Source organism: Phaseolus vulgaris, chromosome 8, assembly GCF_051622355.1.
Source record: "Phaseolus vulgaris cultivar YP4 chromosome 8, ASM5162235v1, whole genome shotgun sequence".
In the NCBI taxonomy this organism is placed as follows: Eukaryota; Viridiplantae; Streptophyta; class Magnoliopsida; order Fabales; family Fabaceae; genus Phaseolus; species Phaseolus vulgaris.
Window position 1 is genome coordinate 44,757,913 of NC_143505.1, and position 27,609 is coordinate 44,785,521.

The following is a 27,609-nucleotide window of genomic DNA, read 5'->3' on the forward strand; positions in this document are numbered from 1 at the left end:
GAGTGGTAACACTATAATATTATATTCTTTCTAACAAATATTTATTCATATAAGGCCAAAAAGATTATTTTAACCTTAGTTATTGTTCATGACATGGGTAAATCTATAATTAATGATAAAGTCTATCCAGGTTGTCCCTTGTTCATAGAGAGTAGAAATTTTCTTATAAATCTATTTTTTTTTACCTTTGTCGTAATTTTGGATATGGACTTATTATCTTCTAACCAAGTTCTAAATTGTGCTGAAATTTTTTTAAGATTTCCCAATTCAAAAGACCTTTTTTATTCATCTTCCAACTCAATTAGCATATCCTCAAAGGATGAAGTTCATTGGTATTTAATATTATCCATCATTTGTTAACTTCTGCATTTTATTGATCGAATTCGTATACATTTGGTTCTCCTTTACACTAATACTTTCATGCTTTTTTCAACTGGACATTTCATTATATCTCACATTTGATTTTCGCATGGTAATAGTTTTTAAAATAAATGCCCCCCTCCACTGTTGTTGGTGCTATTCTCTATCATTATATCTAAATGAAAATATTAGTATATATATACAAGAAAGAAAATATGTTTGGGAGTCTGGAAGTTTTAGCATGCATACAAGATTAGAAGAAAACGTATAAACACAAGCTCGAGTTCTTCTCAATACGGGGAAGGTTGCAGTATGTGATACGCGGTCTTCAAAGCTCCGTATCCGTGAGAACACGGCACAATATTTATACTTTCCGTCTTGTTCTTCTAACCTGAAAATAAGCAACAACAGTTTAAAAAGCAAAATAAACATTTGTTAAATAGGGCATCAAAATATAGCTGGGCAAGACTTTACAGCATTTGCATTTGTACTGACAACTTCTGAAGCTGATGTCTCCATGCATTCTCCCCTGGTATTTACATTTGCTGCACCAAAATTCTTGAGGGCATGAAAAATCCCATATATACATACATTCAATTAAATCTTGTGAACCAGTAATCAACAAGTAGCAGAAAACTAAACATCGTTTAGTTATCTTAGCGGCAGTGTGTTATAGTTCATAGAGAGTCTGTTATATAGTAACAGAACAGTTATGGTGCAGGGTTTACATATAACACCCGTGTTTTTTTCGTTAAGACATATAGAAGTATTGAATTCATTTGTTCCTCTTCAACCTGTGAGTGTAGAAAAGATGGCAAATTGTTTTTAACAGTGATTATTGCATGTACAACATTTGTTTAAAAAGTTTTTATGATGCCTCGATTTGTAATTGTATTTCCACCCACGGACCATGGAACACATCATAATCACAGGTTATTTTTCTGTGTTTATCTAGAACACGGAATTTTACATGCTTAGGAATGTTTAAATATTAGAACTGTTCTTAATAGGCAGTGCCTGTAATGTATAAAATATCAGCCACAAGATCCATTTGCTGGTTGTTGAACTACTTACTATTTTCCTTATTCAGTGGTGTTTTCTCTTTGGCAGCTAGGCGTCTAGTAAGTGCAGGCTTTACACCACCAAGAGAATATTCACCAGGTTCACTGCAACATGAAACAAGAAACCTTGTAATTTATTTCAAAGACAAAACAAAAACGGCATATAAAACATAAGTCATACGGAAAACAAGATGAATAGCTGATACAGATGTGTTTATCGGCTGGTCAAGTCTCAAGGTGATGAAAAAATAAAAAGGTGAAATCAGAAATGAGATACCTGCATTGGCATGAAACTGCAGGCACATGGATATTAATGGACTATTTTATGGTGATTTTTGACTAGTAAACTTAAAGAATTTATGTTTACAAGTACTCCCAGTACCCACCATTGTATCAAAAAAGAAGCGAGGGAAAATAATCAACAGAAATCAAGAGTGGAATACCACCAAATCAAGTCAATATCAATTAAACTTGTTGGGTTCACAACAATAGGAAAATCACAGAAGAAAGAGAATTGAAAGAAAACACTATTATATTGAATAACAATATTAGATCATACATACAATCAAACTAGACTCTCTATATAAACCTCAAGTGTACAAAAAATCGTTAAGATATTCGACTGTCTATTGTCTATGCAATAATAGACAGACTAGTCTACAAACTACTAAACAAATCTAACATTACTAGAAGAGTTCAATTGACAGTCTAGTAGTTGGCCTAACCAATGACACATATATACTTTAAATATTTCAAAGTTATATCAAAAGGCATTGATAAAAAAAAAAACTAATACTTTTTAACTTCATAAATAATTTTAATTTTTTGGGTATCCATTGACCCAACCGAATTCATTACTGATTTAGTTGATTTTGGATTTTGAAGAAAAATTATTCTAATGGAACTTAATCCGAGCCAAACTATTTTAATTAAGTTGAATAACTACTTGATGAACCCAACCCAACCCAACCCGAACATCCCTAGAAACAAGAAATAAATGTATGTAATTCTAGACAAATCTGAATTGATTTGATTCAAATTTGTTGCTCAAAATAGGATCTAATGAATTTAGACATATTCTTCTACCAAACTTGACACTTTTTAAAGAAAATTGAAATTTTTCAATAAAAAAGGGGTAAAAAACTAGAAATAATAAAGTTATCATAAAACTCACCGAAGGCTGAAATTATTTTTATTCGAAACATCTTCTAGTATATCTTGTTTCTACATCAAAAAATCAAATGATATTCATAAGAATTGTTTCCACAAGAAACACGTAAGCAGCATAATATAAGTACAAAAGACGAGTAAGGACAAAATGAGGCAAAACAAGGGATTCATTACACCTATTTCTTATATAGCATCAAGAAGAAAAGCATAGCGCTATCTTCTCAACTAGTACTAAAGGAAACGAAAAGAAAAAAAAAATCAAGGAGATAAAATGAGTCAAACATATCCCATATGCTAGAACGTAAAATCAACTCATGCATATCAGCTTTTCATAAACTTTCTCACATAACATCTCAATAAGCAATTAAGCATTTACAAACTTAACAAAGGTTTGAATTCTTGCCTCAAAAGATTCAACAGTTGGATTTTATATCTTAAAAGTCCCCATAAGTTAAAAGCTAATCCAAACTATGTTTTCTATTCTAAGTACCTGTTTTCTCATTAACAGAATGCCTTCTTCACTTAAAAATCCCCATAAGTTAAAAGCTAATCCAAACTATGTTTTCTATTCTAAGTACCTGTTTTCTCATTAACAGAATGCCTTCTTCACTTAAAAATCAAGTTACCTACTCATTTCTATTTCCAAAAGAACCCCTCTTTCATATCAAGAAGACACATTTCGGTTGTGTATGTTTTGTCCATGATGTTTCCAGGATTAGATAAACACTCGGCTAAAGCCATCAAATGTGTCTTCTTGGGCTATTCTCGACTTTAAAAAGGATATTGATGTTACTGTCGTGAGACCAAGTATATTTGTATGCTAATGTCACCTTGTTTAAACCAACTTCGTTCTTCCTTCCTACACAATATTCTAATTTTGTCGAACATGTTCTACATGTGCCCTTAGTAGTCTTTTGTTCCTTCAGCTCTTGACACCCAAAATTCCCAATAAAATCTTTCTACACCATTGTTACTACCTTTTATTACTTATCAACTAGAGATGGCCGCCCAGCAGCCTGCTACCAAAAAAAGAGGGGTGGACTCACTTATCTAGTGTGCTGACCCGTTTTGGCCATCCCGCATAACCCGCAACTTGCACAAGCCAACAGTGGGGCAGAGCAGGCTGGCTCGCTGGCCCGTATAAATAAAAAATAATTATTTTACTTTTTTTGCAAAAAAAAAATCATGTCTCATAGTTAATAGTATATGTTGATGGTATAGTTATTACAAGAAATGATACGGCTAAAATCTCTCCGTTAAAGGAACACCTATACAATAATTTTCAAACCAAAGATTATGGAAATCTCAAAATAATTTTTGGGCATAGAAGTAGCCCAATAAAAGGAATTAGTGGTAACATCTAAAAAGGAAATATGCTCTTAACATCCTAAAAGAGAGATATGATTGATTGTAAACCAATGGATTATCCCATGGATCCAAATCAGAAATTAATAATAGATCAAGGAGAAGTTTTCTCTAATCTAGAAAGATATAAAAGACTAGTTGGAAAACTTATTTATCTTACAATTATCAGACCAAATTTGTCTTTTGCAGTTGGTGTTGTGGGTCAATTCAGACAAAATCCTTGTATTGATCATTGGAATGTTGTCATCCGTATTCTAAAATATCTCAAAAAGGCTCTAGGACAAGGAATACTCTATGACAATAAAGGGAATACCCAAATCTTTGGATAGTCTAATGATTAGTTCTCTTATGGACAAGTGCTCTGCTATAGGATATTGCTTTTTTGCTAGGAGGAAATATTATCTCTTGGAAAAGCAAGGAACAAAATGTTGTTGCTCGATCATCTGCTCAAGCTTAGTATAGAGTAATGGCATCCCTCACTTCTCCAAGAATTAGATTTTTGTGAGATTTAGCTGATGAAGATGTATTGTGATAACAAACTTGCTCTCCACATTGCTTCCAATCCATTGTTCCATGAAAGGACTAAACACATAGAAATTGACTATCATTTTATTCCATAAAAGTTGTTGTCCAAGAAAATATGCACTGAGTTTTCCGGATCAAATGGTCAACTTGTAGATGTGTTAACAAAATCCTTGTGAGACCTCAAATTGAATTTATTTGTTCCAAGTTTGACACATAAGTTAGAACAAATAGTCTTAAATAGAATTTATAGTAAAAATGTGTGCTTTGTGTTGTAGTAGTTCCTAGACATATATTTTCATAGTCTCTTCTCTTCCCTCTCATACACTTCATCTGATGTATCCAAAATTATTATAAACATGAGATCCTAAGAGAGGGAAATTCACTCTCTCAAACTCATTCTAATTCTTTTGTATTTTTCTCAAGTGACCTCATTATGATTAAATTACTTACTGATTCAACATTATTAAAGCTTCAGGATATTTTTAAAGCATATGCTATTGATAGTAGCTTAATAAATGGTTTATAATTTTTGTTTATAATTTTTATATAACATTAGTTCCATTAGGTTGAGAGCATGTACAAAGAACTGTTATCAGATGTATCCAAAGTTATTATAAACATGAGATCCTAAGAGAGAGAAATTCACTCTCTCAAACTCATTCTAATTCTTTTGTATTTTTCTCAAGTGACTTCATTATGATTAAATTACTTATTGATTCAACATAATTAAAGCTTCAGGATATTTATAAAGCATATGCTATTGATAGTAGCTTAATAAATGGTTTTTAATTTTTGTTTATAATTTTTATATAACCTAGTTGCATTAGGCTGAGAGCCTGTACAAAGAACTGTTAGGATAAAAAGTTTAGTAAACACTTGCAGTCATAAAATAAAATGAATCAAAGAGATAAAATAAATCAAATTTCTTTCATGAGCACAAAAAAACAATACTAAAGTTATGATATTTCAACGAATTTCCCACCAACCTTTGAGTCACATGTATCTTTCCGTTTGGTTCTAGGACATTTGAAAGGTTCAACAGTATGTTTGCTACTTGTCACAGCATTCTCCAATGAACAAGCAGCAGCTCTTTTTGATTTACGGGTTTGCACATGTGATTCATACAGAGAACCCTTAGAGCACACAGAATCACTTGACGAAAGGATGTTTTTCTCTATTGTCTTTCCACAATGTTTTGATGGTATTTTTTGTTGCTTCGCGATCTTAGAGCATTCAGGCAAACCAACAGAACCAGGAGAAGATACAGACACACATTTTCTCCTTTTCATTGAAGGGATGTCTGGCTTCGCAGTTTTAGCATTTGTTATTTCTCTCCTCGACAAATCATCTGGTTTGCTAGATGCCAAGTCCAGTACACCATCAATATTAATATTAGACTTTTTAACATCTTGTTTACCCTTATGACCATGCTTAGAAAGTTTTTTTGCAGTCTGTTTTGCATCAATCACACCAACACCCCCCTAAAAAAAGGAGATAAAAATAAAAATGAATGGCATCATTAAAAAAAAAATGAGAAACAATTATTGACAATTGTATTTACAAAAAACGTACCTTTTGAGCCACAGTAATTTCCTTAAGTGCATGAAAAACTCTCCTTAGAAAATTTTCATCAAAAAAAGACTTTGGACATTTTGAAGTAGTCTGCAGTTAAAAACAACTTACTGTATAAGCTAAAAATAAATAAATTAGAAACTAATTAAATCTTCTGTCTAAAGCATCCTCAAGAAAGCTTACGAGAGTCACTCTATATAATGATGAAGGCAATAAAATTTTTCCAGGTGTTTGCAATTTGGAGATTCCACCGTGACTTAATTCGTTTAATGTAAATATCCCAAATTCAGCCAGCATGTGCAGCTTCTGCATTTCATAAAACTCAAATAAATCTTACATACAACAAAAAGCAAGCAATTATTGAAGAACAAGCTCAAAAAAACTTACAGTTGTCATTTGTGCATCAACAGCATCCTCAACCATTCTGATTGCTCGAAAAATACTAACTGTATGTTGGAAAGCATCATCGACAATGTTCAGGTGACCATTAACAATATTGATATCAACTAATGCCTGCAGGAGAAAGAAAAGTGGACTACAAAGAAGCAACCAAGATGTGTCACCATCTAAGGGTGTATATTCATATGCCATAACTGTTAAAACTAAAATATGAAGAATAATAACTGCAATATATTACCGGAAAACGTCAGCATAAATTTTTTCATCTGGACAAACTTCAAATGGAAAGTCATTACTCCGAGCAAGCACATGGATCAAGAAGACCAAAATGTATGCTGGGTAATCAATGATGACTCCTTGAGTAGCAGAAGTTTCTCGCTTATGGGCTACTATACTGTAATCCCTTATAAACTCTGCCATATACTTGTAGTTCTAAAAGAAGCACCATCAATAACCAAACCATTAATCAGCACAAGCATAACCTAAAATAGGACAGGTTCTAGAATATAATTTATGTCATATCAAGAAAAAACAATAATGATAAAATTGCAGGCTTTCTTCTAGGGCTGTAAGGCTGTAATGGGAAATAAAACCCTACACTATCTCTTTCAAGTAAAATCATGTTGAAGAACCTACATTGACTAGAGATAAGACCAAATTATAGTATATAAGCGGGGTGTAAACCTCACCTTACAAGTCGGTTTGATAAGATTGAGTTAAACTTAAATTCCAATACTTTAAGATGGTACCAAAGTCATTCATAGCTTACCCTAGCAAGGAGTTGGGCCTCATGTCACCTGCTATCGGGTTCCACCCTAGTCCCACACTCGAGATGTTCAGTCCTCGACGTGAGGGGATGTGTTGAAAAACCCACATCAACTAAAGATAAAGTCAAATTATAGTATATAAGTGACTGCAACCCACTTGATAAGGTTTGAAAAGGATATCAACAACCTTAACCCCATAAGTAAATATGACCTCAAAATAAAATATGAAACTCCTATGGGTTTGACGTGTGATAATTAGTTTGCCATCAGTATTGCACACAATCCAGTTCCACATGACCGAACAAAGCATGTAGAGATAGACCGACATTTCATTAAGGAGAACGTGGATAATGGTCTTATAGTCATCTAGTACATTCCTTCAAAACTCCAATTGGCAAAAATGTTCACTAAGGGACGTCCCACAAAACATTTCAAAGATCTTACTTGCAAGCTAGGAATGATAGATATACATTCACCAGCTTGAGGGGGAGTGTTGCATAATTAGGAGATAATTATTCCATAATTACTGCAGATTATGTTTTCTATTTATTAGGACAAATTCAATATCTTTTAGTGATTTGATTTGATTTGATTTGTATAGCTTTAATTATCTATTATTTATTTCCTTAATTAGGTTGTAAATAGTCTATAAATTTATACTATAATCACATTTGTAAACACATTCAGAAATATATTTAATCTTCTTTCAACTATCTTTTGTCATCAATGGAGGTCGTTGTTTGGGTAAGATGGTGAACATAATCCTATCTCTTATGCAAACTTATTGCCAACTAACTATTCATATCGAGCAACACTTGATGTTGCCATACACACATCGAGGAGAGAGAAAACTAGAGTTGAAGAGAGAAACACAAACACTTACACAATTCGGAGGGGAGACGTAAAATGATCTTCGATAAAAAAGTTGGTACCAGATATGGAAAGGGCAAGTTCAATGTCAGTTGTTACTGAAAAAGTTGTTAGACATGGAACCACACGTAGTGGTTGGAGACAAGCAAAGGTCATCTACGCGAGAAGAGACCAGTGCCTAAGAATAAGAAAAATGGTATTAACTAAAATTTAGGGAGGAATAAAGGTATTATTTAATGGAGTCGAAGTATATAATTCACAGATTATGGAAACAAAGGTGCACTATGGTTTATGGAGGAAGCATTGCGATTGAAAGAAATACAACATATACGTATAGATAACTTCAAAAAAATATTAGAGAAGGTGTTGTGGTGGCAGGATAAAGGTGTTGTGGATTTGAATTGTGAAGGTGCAATAATTATAATGTTTTAAATGGGCCAAGTAAGGCCCAAATAAACCTAGTTTTATGTAGGTTTTGCAATTTCAATTAGGTTTATCAGCTTCCTTCCAATGACGCCACACAGCACATTCAAAACTTAATTTGAATAATTAGTGTTTCATGAGTTAAAATATTTGAAATTAGGGTTCATTGGGCAGCTCCCTAATCCTTTACTATTTTGCACCGCATAACAAAGACGGTAATCCCATATATCTACTTCATTTTCTGCCGCTGTCACAACGCACACCGCCACTGCCGCCACACAAGCTCATTGGACCTTGCGCCGCTGCCGCCACACAAGATCATCAGATCCTGCACGCCTCTGCCCACCTTATTCTCTCCGCCTTTTTCGCTATTGTCGTTCCTGTTAGCATCCCATGATGCAAAAAGCGGTCGCCATGGACTGCCATGAGAAATATGCATCTCCACCGCCTTGTTGTGGCGGTGATCAGAAAATCTGCCACCACCTTCCGGCATGGCGACACTATAACCGATTAGTAATAACACTAGATGGAATGGAGAGAAACTTTATGGAAAGCACTCCATTCCATACATCTCATTTCCTTACCCTTCAATTTCACAAAAAATGGAACCATTGTATTTTTTCTTACAATAATAAAAAAAACTAAAAGATGAAAATAGTAACTTCGTTTCATTCAATTCCACTCCAATCAATTCCATTCCACCCCATTAGATATCTTGCCATAGCCTTAATAATACCAACAGTCATGATAAAAACATTTCAACCACATGGAATACAATTAAATATCCAACAAGTAATGCAACTTGACATGAATAGAAAAAAATAAAATAGTAAAAATTACACATAAAATTTAGGACCCATAAACACACCTCATATTGCTGATTGCCAGTACCATTTGTCGCTGCCAAAGCAAAAGCACAAGCAAATCTCATTGGTAATTTATGCTCTTTCAACAACTTTTGGGTCTTACAAAGAAAAGTGCTACTAACAAACAAAGAAGAGTCCTGAAATACGGAAAGATACAAAACAAAAGTTAAAATAAAAAATATAATAATGAATCAATTGAGAATCATTTATAGTTTATGGAAGAGCTATTTTTAAATTTTTAAAAGCAATACAGGCAAAACACAAATTTAGTATGTTTGTCCTTGTGTGCCAAATTTCATATCAAAATCAAGTGGCATAGATAAGATCTACATCAATTTAAAATTCCATTCACTTTTAACACGATAGTAAACATTAGCCAATGTTTGGCTTGTTTTACTTGAATAATGGAGGGAATAAAGAAATATTTTATAGATTACAATCATACAAATCACATTCTCAACTTCCCTAGTTGTAACAATCACATTCTCATAAAATAATAAATAAAATCTACCAGAATGAATGTGTAGATACTACAAATATTTTTTCAAATTACAGTGGAGATATTAAGATATCTTTATCCTAATAATCCCTTATTTACAACACTCCTTCTGAAGTTAGCTAACTAATGTTTTGTAGGGACATGTTCTGAAGTTAGCTAACTAATGTTTTGTAGGGACATGGGTAGTAACTACAAGACCCTAATGAAGTCTCTGAATTTCCTTATGTTTGGTCCCCATCATGCAATGGATTATGAGCAATGTCAGTGGATGACATGTTATCACAGTACAATTGAATACAGATGTCTACCTTTATTTTAAGTTCATCTAATGCTTCACACACACTTTGGTGGCAGCAAAAACAGAACATCCAAGGTTGAGAGATACCAACTTGAATAATGAGACAAGGAATAAAGAAATAATTTATAGATTACAATCATACTAATTAGATTCTTAAGTCCCCTATTTGTAACAATCACATTCTCTTAAAAAAGAAAATAAAATTTGATGAAATGAATGTGTAGATTTTAGGGATGTTTTTCCCAATTAAAACAAAGATATTACGATATTTTTATCCTAATAATCCCCTATTTATAAAATTTCTTTCTTTTCAATATCAATTGGTATGTTCTTAATAATTACAATACTACCAGATTTCAATTTGTTTCCTATTTTAAAATTTTGTGAAGGAACATTTATAATTGTTGGAGTGTGTTGGAGACCTCATATTGACATGAGATATGATCAAATTAAAGAATATACGTGGGTAGAAACCTAATCATATAAACTGTTTTTGTGAGGTTGGGCTTAAAATTCATCTAAGAGTGATCAATGATAAAAAAATGAATATATAGAGAAGAACACGAGGATAAAAGTCAGGACAAGTTGGATCAACTTTGCATATTGAGGATACAAATTTAATTTATCTAAAAAATGAATATAAAAAGGAAGAACATGTGAACTTAGTCTTGAAACTTACAAGAGAAATGTGCCAAACTTCAACTAAGTTCAAGCATGGAAACAAGTATAAGAAAGGAGTTACATGTTTTCACTATAAATCTTGACAAGGTCCTCAATTGGATATGTTAGTAATAGGCTAGAAGCATATGATAATTTTTAGCTTGAATGAGAGTGTTGACAATATGTTTAGAGATTTGATAAGATAGTATTTTCCTCTCTCCTTATTTTCTTTTCTTTTCATTTGGTTTTCCTAATTAATGCACAAACTTATGGAATTAATTTATCCCTCATCTATAACTACAAGTGTTTTAATCATTCAATAATGCACAAGAAACAATTATTCTTCCCACCTCAAGAATATGATTCAACTTAGACAAGTCCACCTTTTAATAGGCATTTGACTATAGTCCATTTAGTGCTCATTGGAGCTTTCTTGAAAGAATAAAAGAAACTATAATTTCCAACTCTTAAGACAAAGAAGCTATTATTGTAGCAATAGATGAATAGAATTCTTGTATTATTTAAGCCAATGTTATAAACATCTTGAAAGGTATTGTGTTTTTTAATAATTTAATGTTACTATATCTCAATATTGAATTTAGTATTTTAGAAACTAAGCAATTTTATTAATGTTGTCATCAACTTTAAATTTCATCTACTTCCTCTACCAACTGAATTATTTCATATGTAGACAGTTCAATATACATACCTTTGCAATCAATATACAAAACTGAAAAATCTGAGGAGTAATATGTAAATCCCACTTTCTAGCAAGACGAATGATTGCCTTTGCCGCAGCTAATCTAATATGAGCCTTATCATTTTCACTACATGCAATAAACACAACAAAACGCACTCTGATATGTGACTTAAGAATTAGTAACTATTCACTACAAGACTAAGGTCTTTAAACTTTGCAAATAACAATTATCCAACTATAAGGTATTTGTAACATATACAATTTCAAAGTTGATTAATATAAAATCCTTAGTATGTGAATCTTATTCCTATATGAACCAGCTGAACTGCACTAAGTTTTAGGAATTTAAAAAAAATAATATGGATATTTGTATACAAGAGCAAAACAAAAAAAGGTGATGTTGTATAAACACAAAAAAGTAAACCAGGAAATAACCTCAAATTTATTTGGTACAGCAACATAAAAGTTCCAAATCACTGACTTTCTAACTGCTACACCTAACATCTGACCATTATGATTTTTATATTTGTAAGTAAAACAAATTGAAAACAAGAAAGTCTGATAGTGATCACATATCAGAGTGCGTTAATTGAAAACAACAAAAAACAAGGTTTTTGTAAGTAAAAACAAGGAATCAACTTTATCAAAGAAGTGGAAAATGAAGAAGAAAGCATTGTACCCAAAGATAGGCATACATAAAATTGACCTACAGAAATATAGAAGTTATACCAGGAGCTAGCAGTTATATTAACGAAATTATCACTTTCTTGTAGCATTCTTGACAAAATGTCCAACAATCCATTAATATTGCGCTTAACATGACTTCCTTCATAATGCAAAGAAACCTTCACCAGTGTTTTCAGCCCATAAATCTGCAAAATCAAGGTCATGAAACTAAACAAATTACAAGGCCATTTTGGGATGTGTCAAAAACCATATCTTTATGTAAATAGCAATTCTTTGAAACATTGTTTAACTATTGTTTTGGGACTCAAAGTGATAGTATCCTTATTCAATTATTCTCTCATTATAAATAAATATGTATGAGATTACATCCACAATTCAATAAACTCTTTATATTACAACCAAGTATCCAAGATCCAAGAGAAACATGAAGTGTTGATTGAGTGAAAAGGTGCAACAACTCACTAACCATATCATTGGTTGAAACAAAAAAGAGTCGATAGTATTTGATTCAGTTTTCAGTAATGGAAAGTTATCCACCAGGTGATGAAGCTTATCGAGATAGGTCTACGAGCCCATATTCTCTAGATTTGTGTCGTAGAAGTAACCAAATTATAAAGATGATGGACATCATTGGAAGAGATTTTCTTGCCCTTGATAAAAAATACTTCAAAGCATGGTAGAAAAACATGATATTAAAATTAAAGGCTAGCCGATATAAAAAACTAAAGAACAGTACATTAAGATGTGTTAACTTGTTGCGAACAAACTCAATCCTTGGTGGCAATATATGAAACAAGGGTGATCTAGTGATCCACAAGCTTTGATTGTGGAACCACACAAAGACAAGAACTTCCCAACTATGACTAGAGAACCCATACCGACTAGTCATACTGACAAATTATTGCATATAAGAATATAGTCCTCACCTTAGAAGTCAGTATCGTATGATTTAGTTAGGCTTATCATGTCAACAACCATCCCACCACTTGTAAAATATAGATTTATGAGGCATGTTTTTAAAGTGTCCTATTCAGTGGTCATTGTTGTTGCTGAAAAATAGGTGACATGTTTTCAGAAAATAATTATAGTGGAAAATTTTCATGAAATAATTAAAGTGAAAAAGAAAACAAAATTAAGGTGGGTGGCACTAAATAAAGATAATTTAAAGAAAAAAACTCTCAACAGAATGCAGTGACAAGGGTAGTGTCAACAGCAATGCCGACAGCTGCAATAGTGGTGTTAGTGGCAATGGCAACGTCAACTATGAGCAGCAGCATTAGTGGGTGTGATTCCACAACAATGAAGGAGGTTGTTGTAATCTGGATACGGAGCTAGGTCAATGTCATAATGTTTGCATTAAGTGAGGTTGTATGGCCCAACCCCTTTTGTTAAAAGGAAAACAAACGTTTGGGTTGTCTCTTAGTGAAGAAATGAGGGATCATTCATTAAGGTTGTCTTAGTAAGTACGTTTATGTCTAACTCAACCTCACAAAACTGACTTGTAAAGTAAGGTTTACTTGCCACTAATATATTATGATTTGGTCTTATTCCTAGTCAATGTGCAATCTACATCTCATGGGTGTCACAATGCACCTACTGTTTGTCCTTCATTTTTGATTGGTTGCTACATCATCTCTCCGCAACTTTCACCATCTTCGTTCTATGACAACATTCTATGACACAAAGCACCGCCATAGTGGATTTTTCGATAACACTGGGTCTAATAATGGTCTGATAATGGGTGACACAATAGGTCTTACAAACATTGTTAGGATAGGCTCTAATACTATCTTACAAAATGGAGTTAAAGTCTAATTCAATCTTACAAAATTAGCTTACAATATGAGGTTTACATACATTTGTATATTATAATTTGGTTATATCTATAGTCGATGTAGAATCTCCAATAAAAGATCACTTTTTGGATTTTGATTTCCAATAAAGAAATGTATCATTGTAATACTGGTGACAATGATAAAAAAGAGTTGAATTTAGAAGATGATGAAGGATGATTGATGATTCACGTTTAGGAATCTTGTGTTTGCATTTAGTTGAATGTTTTGTTTGAGACATGTAAGACATTTTATTGTTAATGAATGTCAAAATAGCATTTATCCCACTATAACATTTTTGGGATCAACAACTATCAAGGATTTAAAACATTATTAAGAGATTGTTAATAATTGGTCTTGAATATTGCATTGTCATCAAAATTCTACTAAGGCAGAACTATGATGGAAACTAGTGGTGTATTTTTTTATAATATTTATGTGTATGTATTGTATTTTTATATATGTATATGTACATATTGTTTTTTTTTTGTCCATGATGATTCCTCCATAAACCGTTATGGCTTTCGATATATTTTTATAAAGGATTTGGTCACTGATATGTTCCATTACTGATATAAAAAACAGTGGAATATTGTCTTCTGTTAAAATGTAATGTTATTTTACTATTTTTTTTGTTTGTATGCACCAACTTTAGGGTAAGGATTTAAGGTAAATGCCTCGCCTTATTTTGTAACTCCTATTTATACATCAATAAAAAGCACCACAGTGTAGGTTGAATACATTGTTTCTCCTTCATCTTATTAATTGAAGTTTCAAATAAAAGATGTCTTCAAATGTGTATTTTATTGCTCTTGAATTTCCGAATCCCACTGCCCTAATATTTAGTTAAAGCCTCAAAAGGTATGAATACTGAACGTGAAATCCAATACCTAAGAAGTCATGCTTTCAGTTCTTTTTTGGGCCCCTAGAATAAGCTAATACAAACAAATCAATTGCTTTGTACAAGTATTTAAGGTGGCTGGAATTTTAAGATGGGCAAGTGAGTAGAAAGACGAGATTATTTCTACGAAAACTATTTGCAATTTGCAATTTGAAAACAAGAAAATAAATTCAATATATGGGCACAATATACAAGAAACATATAACAGATTAAAAAAATATTTATATGTATAGTCAGATGAGAACTTTGTAATCAAATGCAATATTTGATTCCTCATACTAACCTTCAATTGACAAAATTCGCTACATTGAGCAGTGTCACCCAAGGATGTCACATAATGACCATCATCCAAATGCTCCATCTAATCAAAGACGCAACTTATTTCATGAACAATTCAAACAGCTAATATATTTTCCAAAAATATCAACGGTGCTCTAGTAGAATAAATTAAACAAGCAAGACAATTTATTAAATTTAAGTACTTGAATGATCTTCTGGAATATATATGACGTGATCTCTTCAACTCGAGTTTCAAAATTGGAAACATATTGTGTAATGCATCCCAGAGATTGCAAAATAGTAGGGACATTCCGCTCACTATATAAAGAATCAATTAGCTCCTGGGCACATACAGAAAAACAGAAAGGGATAATGTTAATTGTCAGTGTTAAGAAGCAAATCACCTACTAGTAACAAATAGCTTTAAGTTATAACTGTCAATAGACAGATTGAAGTATGCTCATGGAGCAATTTGAGCTTTCACAAATCAACCAACATGCAAATACGGCTGTATGGTAACAGGTATAGCTTCAATTCACTAGTAGCCACTAGGGGTGGCAATACTGGCTGGGCCACCCCGTATTGTCCTGCAAAATGTGGACCGGGTTGGCCCACCCCTCATAAGGCATGGCCCCCGGTCTTGCGGGTCAGCCCACATAAGAAAATTAAAATTCTATTAGAAATGATAAATATTAATGCACTTGTAATATATATAGAAAAAACAAGCGTTATCTTGTCTGCAAATTGCATGGTGGTAGTGTTGGTGTGACAATAATCAATTTGCATCGCTAGGGACCACATTTTACCTCTTTTAATTTGTTTTCATTTTAATAATTTCTCCAATGACTTTACATTCCCCTAATATTCCTACCACACTACGAACTAAAAAGGTATTTAGGGTGGCAGAAATAGTAGGAGTCAAGAGAGCATGTGGGGGGACTGGGACATGACATTAATAAGAACAAAAGTTGGAGGAGGCAATTTTGTATTAGGGTGTTTCTTCTTGCATCCCATCAAACTTCTCCCTACACCTCATCAATTTAGGAATTTAATTTCCATAACATAAAAATTAATTTCGAAAATGGAAATTTAGAAGAGAAATAGAAAATATTCTAGAATAAACTTTCTGGAACAGCTACTTTACCTTCCATAACTCAATTTCTAGAATTGATGGGGTGCAGGAAGAAATTTGATGGGATGCAGGAAGAAGCACCCTTTTTATTATTATGCAGGTTGGCTCGTCTTGCCCCATACCTGGCCCACAAGGATTGCAGGTTATGCAGGGCAAGCCTAAGCAGGTCAATGGGCCAAAATAGTGGGTTGGCCCTTTGTTTCTCAAAGCGGGGGCTGGCCTGCTGGACCTGTCCCGCATTGCCACCCTTAGTAGCCACTAGCCATAAGAAGGAAACAAAGTGTTTACTCAACTCTCAACCTTTTACAACAATCAAATAAACTTGAAGCATGGGTGATTATGGATACGGGCTTCTACACATAAACTAGGTCATTTTTTCCTCATTTTAAGGGGGTTGAAGAGCTGTTATAATGTTAAAGAATTAATTTTTCATTTAATATATACAAATATATGAAATTATATGCAATTTTTGTATAAGTTAGTTATTTGAGATAGAACTACGTAAACTAAAAATGAAATTGTATTGTATTTAGGTCTATCAATAGCAGAACTAAAAAGAGCTTTTGTAATTAACTCATTGGAGGATATTAACCGGAAAAACTTGTTAAGTTATACATGGTCATGATTATGAGAAGTCAACATCCATACTTTGATCATGCATGTGAACAAATTTTGGTTAGCCAAAAGATCCCTTCAATGGACAACTTAGTCACTAGACTTCTTCAGGTCCCTACTTCGGAAAAAGATGAAAAATCAACTGAGTTATTGAAATTTCATCAACGATAGAGGAGGAGAACAAAGCAACTATGGTGGACATAGAAGTTGGAATGGACATTCTAAATGCACATACTATAAGAGCATGGTCATATCCAAGAAAGTTACTACTCCTTACACTTTTTCCAAGACAAGCCAGTCCATATGTCTAAATTTGAAAAGGGAGATTCGAAGTTTTGTGATGAGTACCATGAATATGAGACTTAAATCTGAAAATTTTAAAAATCAAGCTAAATCTTCTTCAACAACAAGTATGTCAACATGTATTTCTCAATCTGTGGAAGTACAAACTAAAAAAAAGATGTAACTCAATTTTTTCTACCATTCATTCAAACACTTGGACATCTTTTGGGTTTAGATATTTTGTAACCTTCATTGATGAATTTTCTTAATGTAGCTAGGTTTATTTAATAAAAGATAAATCTTAAATTTTGTCCATGTTCACATCCTTTAACGAGTTTAAGAACCAATTTGGAAAAATAATTAAAATCTTCCAAAGTTACAACACTAAAAACTATTTCTATATTGAGTTTTCTTCTTTTTTATCCTTGCAAAGTATTCTACATGTCCCCACGCACCAACACAAAGTGGAATAGTGAAGAGGAAGAATGGATATCTTGCATGCTCCTTAACGCTAAACCCAAATGTTCCTCACTATCATCGGAGAGATAGAGTCCTCACTACATGTTTTCTAATAAATAAAATGTCTTCTTCCTATCTTGAAAATCAAAAAATTTCACTCCATAATTTTTCCAAATGATCCTTTATTTCATGTCTCTCCTCAAGTGTTTGATTGTACATATTTTTGTTCATAATGTCTCTCAAGGGTTAGAAAAACTTTATGCAAAGGCTATTAAATGTGTTTTTCAGAGATGTTCCCTCCTTCAAAAAGTATACAAATGTTATTTTCTAACTACCGAATGATTATATGTCTATTGTTGTTACCCTTTTTAAGGAGATACCTTTTTTTGTTAGTTGTTCTTTACAGCCCCTGTATAAAGAGAATCCTTGTTTTCCTTTGTACAATTTATCAATACAAAAGTTACTTTTTCAAAGTGGTTACTCTTCTTGTTAATCGTCACCCACCTTGAGTTCACGGGAGGTGTTATAATTGTAATCTATTTGATATTAGCTTTATTATAGGTGTTTTTCATCAGTTATTCTTTACAACCCCTGTATAAAGAGAATCCTTGTTTTCCTTTGTACAATTTATCAATACAAAAGTTACTTTTTCTCTTTTCTCTCTCTCTTAACTCTAATATAGAATGTCAATAGCACTTCCTCTAGGATACTACCAATCCCATCTATTGAGCAATGTGTTAATATTCTAGCCAAAGCCCTTTCTACCACTTGGTTTCAATTTGAGGAATAAGCGGAAGATGTGTAACCTTCCACCCTTAGTCCAATCACCTACAACTTGAGAGGGATATGTTAAAGAATATAGTTAAGGGTTCACGGGATCCTATCATTAGCATTGTTGTACTGTATTTCTCTCTCTAGTTCATCACCCTATTCAATTAGTTAGTGTCCAGTTACATTGAACCGTGTAATCTTACTATTCACAACCAATAATAATAACATATATCAGTTTCTTCCTTTACAAGTTTATCTTGCTTCTCTCAGAATCTTCAAGTGATGATGCCTGAGCAATTAATATGTACTATAGGAAAAAATAAAACTAAAAATTGTCTCTCAGTTGGTAGCTGTTAAACATAAATAGTTGTTTTCTTCACTAAAAAACTAAAATAACAAATATATAGTTAGAAGTAGCATTCACACAAAAAATGTATACCTCATATAACTCTCTAAAAACTGATTGTTCAAAACGTAAAGCAACAATCGCAGAACCAGCAAATTTGGCCTGTCTGCGTGTTCCATCCAAGCAAAGTCTCCTTAAAAATGGATAAATATCACTGCATATAGAAAACACAGGGAAACTAAATTAGGAAGGCAGTCAAATATCAGTTCATCGACTTTTACTTCGAATGGTTAACTCAAAGCTGACATTTCTCCAACTAAAAGAAAAGTTTCAACTTAACTCCAAAAAATTACTATCTTAATCATAATTATAGATTCTTAGTACATTTAGTCAACTTTACATAATTGGAGAAGCCGCAAAATCTGACAAAAGGAGAGAACAAAATTTGAAAATTAACAAGCTGACAACATGAATACAAAGTATCTATAAATTACTTAATGTCTCAAAGCAAGACCCCACCAGATGCATCAGAAGTCCAGGAAAAAGCCACTGTTTTTATCATGAAAATAAGTTACAGATCAAACCTTTAAAAGTCCAACACAGGACTCTTTTATAAAAAATATTTCAAATTAAAACAAAACACATTTGGATGCAATACAAGTATTCATTGAAATAGTAGCAACAATGGTAGTTTTTATTAAAGCAGACTATCTGGCGTGTAATTCTGTAAAAATATTTAGCATACATATGTTGAAAATACCTATGATTGAAAGACATATGACAGCCTGCCTTTGCTATAACTTCAATCAGCTTGTCATTAACAGGACTTTTCTGTTCCAACAACAATAAGAACTGTTTTTCCAAACCTTTCACCATAGAGGGGAAATATCGAACAATAGCCTGATTCAAATAAAATGGTGGCAAGATTTATCAAGTAATTCAAATTAAAGACTACTGCTTGACTCCTACAAACAAATAGGTTTGATTCAATTTGGCTTTAATAGCAAAAATAATTTAATATTCTTAGGGTAGCCATAAATCACTTCATATTCAAAAACCTTCTCTACTTTTGAATTAATTACTGACAGAGAGACGACATTGATAAAGAAAACACACAAAACCATTCCTGAAACCTGATGGATTAAGCTTTTGCACTACATACGTTCATTCATGAGATATCTAAATTATTTTGATCACACTTTCATTCCTCATCAACATTAACTTACAATGAACATATAAGCAGACTCATATGACATCCTAAACAAATAAAAAATCCAAACCCAATAATCTATGGTTTGTTATTCTTCAAGCTTGAAGATATTTCATTTGAAGAGGATTGAAACAAACATATCATGCGTTAAGCCTTCTTCCTATTGCATAAACTTCTAGGATGAGTACATCTTTGGCCAACATAACAAAACCATAGTAAAATATCACTTTTGAATGCACTTGTGTGAAAGGAACAGAACAATAGAAAACATTGTTAACAAACTGAACTGTGTTATTTCACTTATGAAATAAAAAGCCTACAAGAGTTTTATAGGTAACTGCTTACAATAAAAGATATAGTAGTAAGTAATAGCTAACTGTTGTAACACTGTAGTAATAGCTAACAGCTGTAATAGAGTAGTAATAGCTAACAGTTGTAACAGAGTACATACCCAATATAACAAAGTACTTACTCTAACGCCACCCCCATCAAACTCGAGGAAAAGATTTTTCAAAGGAAAACTCTTCAAATAGAGTTTGCCTCCAAGGATTCTGTGAAGGGGGAGCATTTGTTACAGGACGGGACTTTTTAGCTAGTTACTTTGTTTTTCTGTTTTTATGTTGGTACTTTAACAGTTAGTAGTTTAGCTATAAAAAAGGATGCTTTGTGATCTGAGTTCTTAATTTTTTTGTCCGACTCATTTTGTAAACTTCTGTATCTTTTTCCTAATTCAATACATTAGGAATCCATTCATTCTTTAGCATTTCCTATTCTTCCAATTCTTAGTTCCCTATTCTCTTGAAATGTCTACATCAGAACTAACTATATTGAAGAAAGTGTATGAAAATCGACTAAGAAGCATTGTATTACCAGCAGAAGATTAGCAGAAGAATCCTCCAAATTCCTATTTCCATTTTCATTATTGGTAAGATAATCTAAGATACATTTGACATGCTCTGAGCCGAAAATGTTGGATGAACATTTGGAGAATAGTGGACGTAAAAACTCATAATCTCCAATCATTACCAGATGTTTATCCTGCAAGAAAAATATAAAAAAAAAAGACATAAAATGGGGAATATGGATGGTTATACAAAAACAAAAATAAATACATACAGAATACTAAGATTAAAAATATACATAGAGAACATTCAACAGGATGTATAGAAAAGTTCGAGAAACTTGACACATGAAAACAATCATTACATATTCTCATTTGCAACACTCCTGAAGCATAATCATCACACAAGTCACTTACTTTTAGGGAGAAAACAAGGTTACTGAGGGAAGAGCAACGAAAGAAAAATTATGAGAATCTCAACCCTTAATCCAGCAAAACTAATTCACTTTCAATCATAAGAGAACTGTTTAGGGTATGACTAATTGTACAGAAGTGTTAACACTTCCCTATTCACAGGACCACACACAAAAGAACACTATGCATGACATTCAATTAAAAAACTCATTCAAATTTCTGATATAGAATATTGTGTGCATAAGTGGGAACCAAACAGCATACTTTCATAGTTTGTCCAATCATGGTGAAGTCTTGTTCCTCCAACAATTGTTCAAGTAAATTAAACACACTATTATCTTTAATTTGGTTTAACTTATGCAGACACTCTTCAGCTTTGTGAGAATCCGGGAAGAATGCTGCCAATTTTGTAAACATACTATCAATCTTCTTCTGCATTTCTTCAAGACAAATTTCCTGAAAATAGTTACCAAGCTCCATTATTATCAAGCTATCAAATCATAGGTAGAACACATAAAAATGACCATATGTTATGCTGATTCCATCATACAATTTCTTAACTATTAATTACCAATTGGGGAAAAAAGTAATGATTGACTTTCAGTAAAAAAATTATAATAAAAGTCAATGAAAAAATATAACCCATAAGATGAGCAAATTGTTATGGCTGAAATTCAATCATGTGCACAAGTTAAACCTTTATTATAAAGACCCTCCTGAGTTGTGATTCTCCCACTATAAAGAGAACCATTAGAAAATGTTCCACGCTAGCTAAAAATATGAGCAGAATATTCTTTATAAGGTTTGGGAAATCCTCCTCCCTTAGGCTAGTTGTAAAAAGTAAATATGGCTCTATTTGTTCCTAATATCATACTAAAGTCTTTCTGACAGTTACTATCAGAAAACCTGTTTCTGATAATATTCATAGAGGAGCAATTGCTCTTAAATAGAATACAAAAAAACTTAATAATTGAAAATCCTAATTTGTGATGGACACAATGATTCTATCCCTATAATTTTTAAGGATCAATGATTGTGTACATTAAATATAAAATATACTATCAATCTATTAATCGTCCTAATTATGGAATGTAATTAAATCTCCTAATTATGTAATTAAAACTGTACAAGGAAATATTTTCTCCAGCAAAAATCAAAGGATTCTGACAGTTACAGAGTTGAATATTTAGAGAGTCAGTTAGTGTTTAGAAATATAAGAAATATCTAAAGATATCAGGTACTGGGCGTAAAGGGTATTAAAAGGTCCTGTAGAATATGGGCAAATTGTTACTTATAAGACTTGGACATTCCTCCTCCCTTTAATATTTTTTTGCTAGTGACCTATGCCCAGTCCGTTTCTAATAATCATCACTCTTGCTCCATATGTCTAAAAAATATATCCTAATTACATACATAAGATTGTAATAACAAACTTATGTTTTGTTACTGCCAAGTCAATCACTCTAAAATTACAAGTAGGAAGCCTCTACTACTTAATTACATAAAATATTCTACTAACAAATAGCAAGCCTTAGTCTCTACTCACTACTCGTTAATAATTAGTTTGATTTTATGTATGCCTTTTTAATCAGCTATATATTAACAACTTACTGAAGTATTCCACCTATTTCTGTCCAACAAAAAACATACTAAAAGGTCACCTTATAATGAGTAAATACACCAACTATTTTACTTTTACCTTCATTTTCTTCCGCATAGTCAAATAGTTTTTCATTTCATTTTGGAACCTGAAAAGAAAGGAACAATTTATAAACAATACTCTGTTTTGATCCTGTTCACACCATGTTGGTATTAGTACCTTCTCTTTTGAACCAAAATAATATCCAGCGCCTTTTCAAGAGGAAAACGGGAAAGAGAAAACATGTGTATCCAATGGTTTGTCCTTTCCTCAATTGGAAGATCCTCAGGGAATAGATCATCAGAAAGAACAAATTCCAAGTTCTGGAACCTGAACAATGAAAAATAACTTTCACTTCTAACAAGAAAACTCTAACTTTGAATCAACTAGCAATCTTGAATTCATAAACTGACCTGAACTCCTTACAATCTTTATCATAGGACAGCCTCATAATTTTACAGGGAATCTCTTCAAAGTGATTACTAATTTCCATGCTACCTTCATAACATTTCTTGCAGTAATCTCGATATACCCTGATCAACTTTTGCAAGGCACTTTTTCTAACAGTTATCTGTAAAAGCATTACAAATTATTAGGAATCTATATTGTCCCTATTTTTTCCTTCAGAAAGCAAACAAAATTCCACAGCACATGCCTTTATATCCCGAAGTCTTTCGGTGGCTTGAGATAGTAGTTTGGATGAAACAAGTTTTAGGTTTGAACTAAAAATATCACAGGCGACAAACACTGCCTGCTTTCTCACTTGTTCATCAGAGTCTAATAATCGATCTTCAACACAAGCTGCTCAGTTGGACGAAATTATCAGGACATTTGAATATTGAATATGGAACCAAACAAGGTACTATCAATGAAGAATATTTATCAAGGAGCTTACTCATAATATCACATGATTCTGTACCATCACAGGGATTTGCTAAATAGAAAACTTTAGCACATTGTAGAGCACTAATCTTAACATCCACAGATTTATCAGAAAATCTTTTCAAAAACTCCATAAAAAGAAGAGGATAGTTCTGAGCAACACGATGTTGAAGTGCAAAAAGCTTCCCCACCAAATTTATAGCTTTTATCTGAACATCAACCTCATCAGCCTGTAAAGTCAAATGCAAATACAGCCAAAAAAAAGTAAGAGTACCAATACATTTTAAAAAAAAAACAGAATGGACATGTAGACAATAAATGAACCAATTTCAAACAACTGGTTCCATCTTATGTAAAATTTAAAATTTTGATGTAAAGGTGTGTACCGATAATTCTTTGATTAAACTTGGGATGACAGACACAAGCATCTCAGGCGCACAGTCGAAAACTTTTGAGAAAATTTCATAGTAATATTGTTTAAGCGCACTGCCCATAGCATCTCTGTCATGTATACAAGAAGCTAAAAAACCACAAACTAGGAGGTTTAGCTCATCCTCTTGAGCACAAGTTTTGATGACTGATGCAGCAAGGTTTTCAGCAGCAAAATTTGCATCCTGCCATTCTGCTGGAGTTAGATTTTGAAACAATATGACTTCATTTCAGATATAGAGAAGTGTTTTTTTCAAACCCAAAACATCCGAATAGACAAAACAAAAACTCAAAAATATCTAAATGTCACTATCACTATATAATCATGAATAATGGTATTCCCAGCAATTAAAGAGGAAATCAAATTGCGAAAATAATTTGCATCAGACCTTACAAACCAAAGCAAACCAAATTAGAAGGCTTTAAACATAAAATACACTAAGCAAATTGACTTCACAAAACAATGAAGCACAGTGTTTTCTGGAAAATAGTCATATTCTAGTGGACAAAAAAGGGAAATAAATGAAATTGCATCACACTCAGCATTTGATTTTCAATTACAAAGCTCATTTGTGTATTTCCATGAAAAAAAATAGAAAACACATGTTAACTACGATTAAAAGAATTGAAAAAAAAAAATCATCTTACCCCTTTTTGCTTGACAAGATTTTGTAAAACCACTCCTAATAGTTGCTGAAAAGCCTCCTCACTATCATACAAAATGTTTATCATTATAGAAGTCATGGCACTAGTGAGAAGTTGTTCATCTCTGCAAAAGAGGTGAAGTGGGTCAGGTGTCATTAATTTTTCCATGAAAATCAACAATCGAAAACGGATTGCATATTTCTGCAATTATAAGGAATGGCTGCTTCACAAGAAATAACAGCTATGGTTATTAAACTACAACCTCCCAAGCCCCACCAACTGTTGTATTACATAACTTAAACATTAAGGATAAATGGATGATATGAAAAATCCATTATAAGCTAAAACTATCAATTTTGTCTTAGAAGTCAGACACTGAACTGTGTCCGCCGTATAAAAAGACCTTTGGTAAATCTAAAATAAGCTAATACAATTTTCCCCAATTAGATAATAATCCCAGAAATACAGTAAAGTAGCCAAGCACAAAGAGGGAGGGAGAGGCAGGAGATTGATCTCATGTTAAACCTCACAACTGAGAAGAAAATATTGAACATCTCAAGAACTAGGTCCAGGCAGTTATTCTCCAGCATTAACACACAACACTTTAACTGAGCCATTATCTCCAATACTTTAACCCTTTTCGAAAAGAATGGACTTGCAGTATCAGCTAGATCCTCAAACAAATTAATGATAAGTTTAAATACATCCTGAAATAAAAATACATCTGCAGTCAGCGCAACAATTAAACTAAAGTAGTATATAATTCAAGCAGTCAAGAAGCAAAAAAGAGTAAAAGAAAAAACTACACATATTTCAACTATGCTACACATAATAGATACCCTCAAATGCTTGTCTTCAAAAGGCGGTTCAGGTGCCATAAGTCTAAAGAGCTCGGTGACACACGTGGCAACCACAAGTCTAACTTCCTTATCTGCATGTTGAAGCATACCACCACAAACCACAGCATTTGACAGGGGCTTCAGAGCATCTTCTTGTTTCTTAGCAGCTTGTAATTCCTTGGCCGTCCGTGGTTGAGGAGACTGTTTTATCTGAGACAAAGCATTTGCCGCTTTCTGCACAGCATAATAATAATAATGAGAATAATAATAATAATAATAATAATAATGTACTTAGTTTACCAGCGGGTAAGGTAACCAACACTCACTGGAAACCATTTTAGAGAGGAAACTGAAATTGATTACAATGGAACCACAAAGTGACTAGTATACTCAGAAAAGTAACTAATTATCCCAACTACTAGCAACCATCTAACCAAACACCTAGAAACTGATTTCAAGAAACAGAGTTCAAAATGTCACGGTAATTCTCGAGACTGATAATTTATTACAACCTAGTTCAACGCACTCAAAATTCATCGGCAAACGATAAAAATCACAGATATAAGTGGTGCAAGTGTCATTCGAGAAAGAGAAGGTATCCAAGAAGGAGAAACTTACTCCGAGGGATTTGACGATGAAGTCCTTGTTGGGACGAGTTCGTTGAGCGAGGTGTCTTCCGATTTCGGAGACTAATTGCAGCGAGGATTCGTCCATGGAGGAATTGAGGAACGAACGAACAAAGCAGAGCGTAGTTTGGGAAGAAAAGGAGCGGGAGTGTGTGAAAAATAATGAGTAAAGGGCCGTTTCGTTTTCGTTGAGCAGGGAGGAACCCGCCCTAGCACGCGCGTTAACACTAATCGCGTGTCAAAAATAAAAATATATAACGAAAGAAGTTAGCTTCTTTATAAAAATATTAAAAATTAAATAAACGATATTATAAATTTATAGTTTTTATATGTTTTTAAAAAATAATTATAAATAAGAATATATATATATATATATATATATATATAAATTTATAGTAATATTTAAAAAATATAGATATTTATAAATTTAAAAAAAAAATATTTGTAAGCGCAAAAGGAGAAGAAATAATGTAGTTTTGTATGTATAAGACAAAAAAAAAACACTTTCACTATTATTCATTTTCAACATTTTTCTTTATTCTCTTCTTCCATATATATGATCAGGTCTTAATTATTTAATTGACTTTTTCTAATTTAATAAGTTCTTTGAAATGCTTGCAAGATAATTCATATTTTAACTATTTGTTATCTCAAAGAAATTACAAAAAGAAATAATTACGATCATATCAATTTGGTAATATTTTAGAAATAAAGAGAAAACAAATATTGATAGTAATTCATAATTAATACTAATAATAGATACAATATCAGTCATGACTGATTATTCGTACTAATTAATTCTAAGAAAACACAAATCCAAATATGTGTAATATAAATAAAGTTAATACATATATATCATACTTGGTGGCTATAAAAAATATCACTGTACAAATGAGAGATTCACTATACAAATAAATTTATATCTTTTAGTAGATTGATATCTTTTTATTTCAGTTTCACTCATACTTTTAAGGAAAAATAATAAAATTATTTATTCTTTGATTTTGGAGTATCATATCTTTATTTTATTTTTTCTGTAAAAATTGAATAAGTATGCATCAATGCTGTTAATAAATTGATTTACTCGATAAGATATTAATTTATATTTTTTATGGGAAAACAATTTTCCTTTGTTCTTTTATGAATTAAAATATGTAAAAAAATAATTTTTGTTGTTAGTATTCTACGCACTAAGTCGACGCTTATTATCTCTCTTAAGTCTTTTTGTAAATAAACAATTAGGCA

The 27,609-nt window shown here is 32.4% G+C and overlaps 1 protein-coding gene across 3 annotated transcripts; it reads right to left on the reverse strand.

Moving 5' to 3' along the window:
- Nucleotides 1-479: 479 nt before the first annotated feature.
- LOC137823575 (ARM repeat superfamily protein) lies at nt 480-26,594 on the reverse strand. 3 transcript variants are annotated; one of them, XM_068628764.2, is made up of 28 exons: nt 26,357-26,594; nt 25,739-25,972; nt 25,425-25,606; nt 24,903-25,023; nt 24,212-24,439; nt 23,839-24,055; nt 23,599-23,744; nt 23,357-23,514; nt 23,124-23,273; nt 23,004-23,052; nt 21,569-21,760; nt 20,920-21,087; nt 19,600-19,739; nt 18,933-19,053; nt 15,438-15,575; nt 15,239-15,316; nt 12,265-12,407; nt 11,545-11,662; nt 9,381-9,515; nt 6,691-6,884; nt 6,441-6,588; nt 6,237-6,359; nt 6,054-6,143; nt 5,468-5,962; nt 2,596-2,645; nt 1,435-1,526; nt 835-905; nt 480-751 (listed from the first exon to the last, which is right to left on the reverse strand). In XM_068628764.2, the coding sequence occupies exons 1-28, from the start codon at nt 26,450-26,452 to the stop codon at nt 725-727; spliced, it is 4,104 nt and encodes a 1,367-aa protein (XP_068484865.1). In that variant the 5' UTR covers nt 26,453-26,594; the 3' UTR covers nt 480-724. The 3 variants fall into 3 exon arrangements, 2 of the variants coding, with proteins under 2 accessions (XP_068484865.1, XP_090150049.1); XR_011083149.2 differs by lacking the exon at nt 2,596-2,645; XM_090293923.1 differs by lacking the exons at nt 480-751; nt 835-905; nt 1,435-1,526; ... (9 more) ...; nt 15,239-15,316; nt 15,438-15,575 and adding an exon at nt 15,667-15,851.
- Between the last annotated feature and the right edge of the window lie 1,015 nt (nt 26,595-27,609).

Coding starts and splice junctions, on each gene's coding strand:
- LOC137823575 (XM_068628764.2), bottom strand. CDS start 26,452: ATGGACGAATCCTCGCTGCAATTAGTCTCCGAAATCGGAAGACACCTC. Junction 15,317..15,437: donor TATTCCAGAAGATCATTCAA/GTACTTAAATTT, acceptor GTCTTTGATTAG/ATGGAGCATTTGGATGATGG. Junction 6,885..9,380: donor CTGGCAATCAGCAATATGAG/GTGTGTTTATGG, acceptor TGCTTCTTTTAG/AACTACAAGTATATGGCAGA.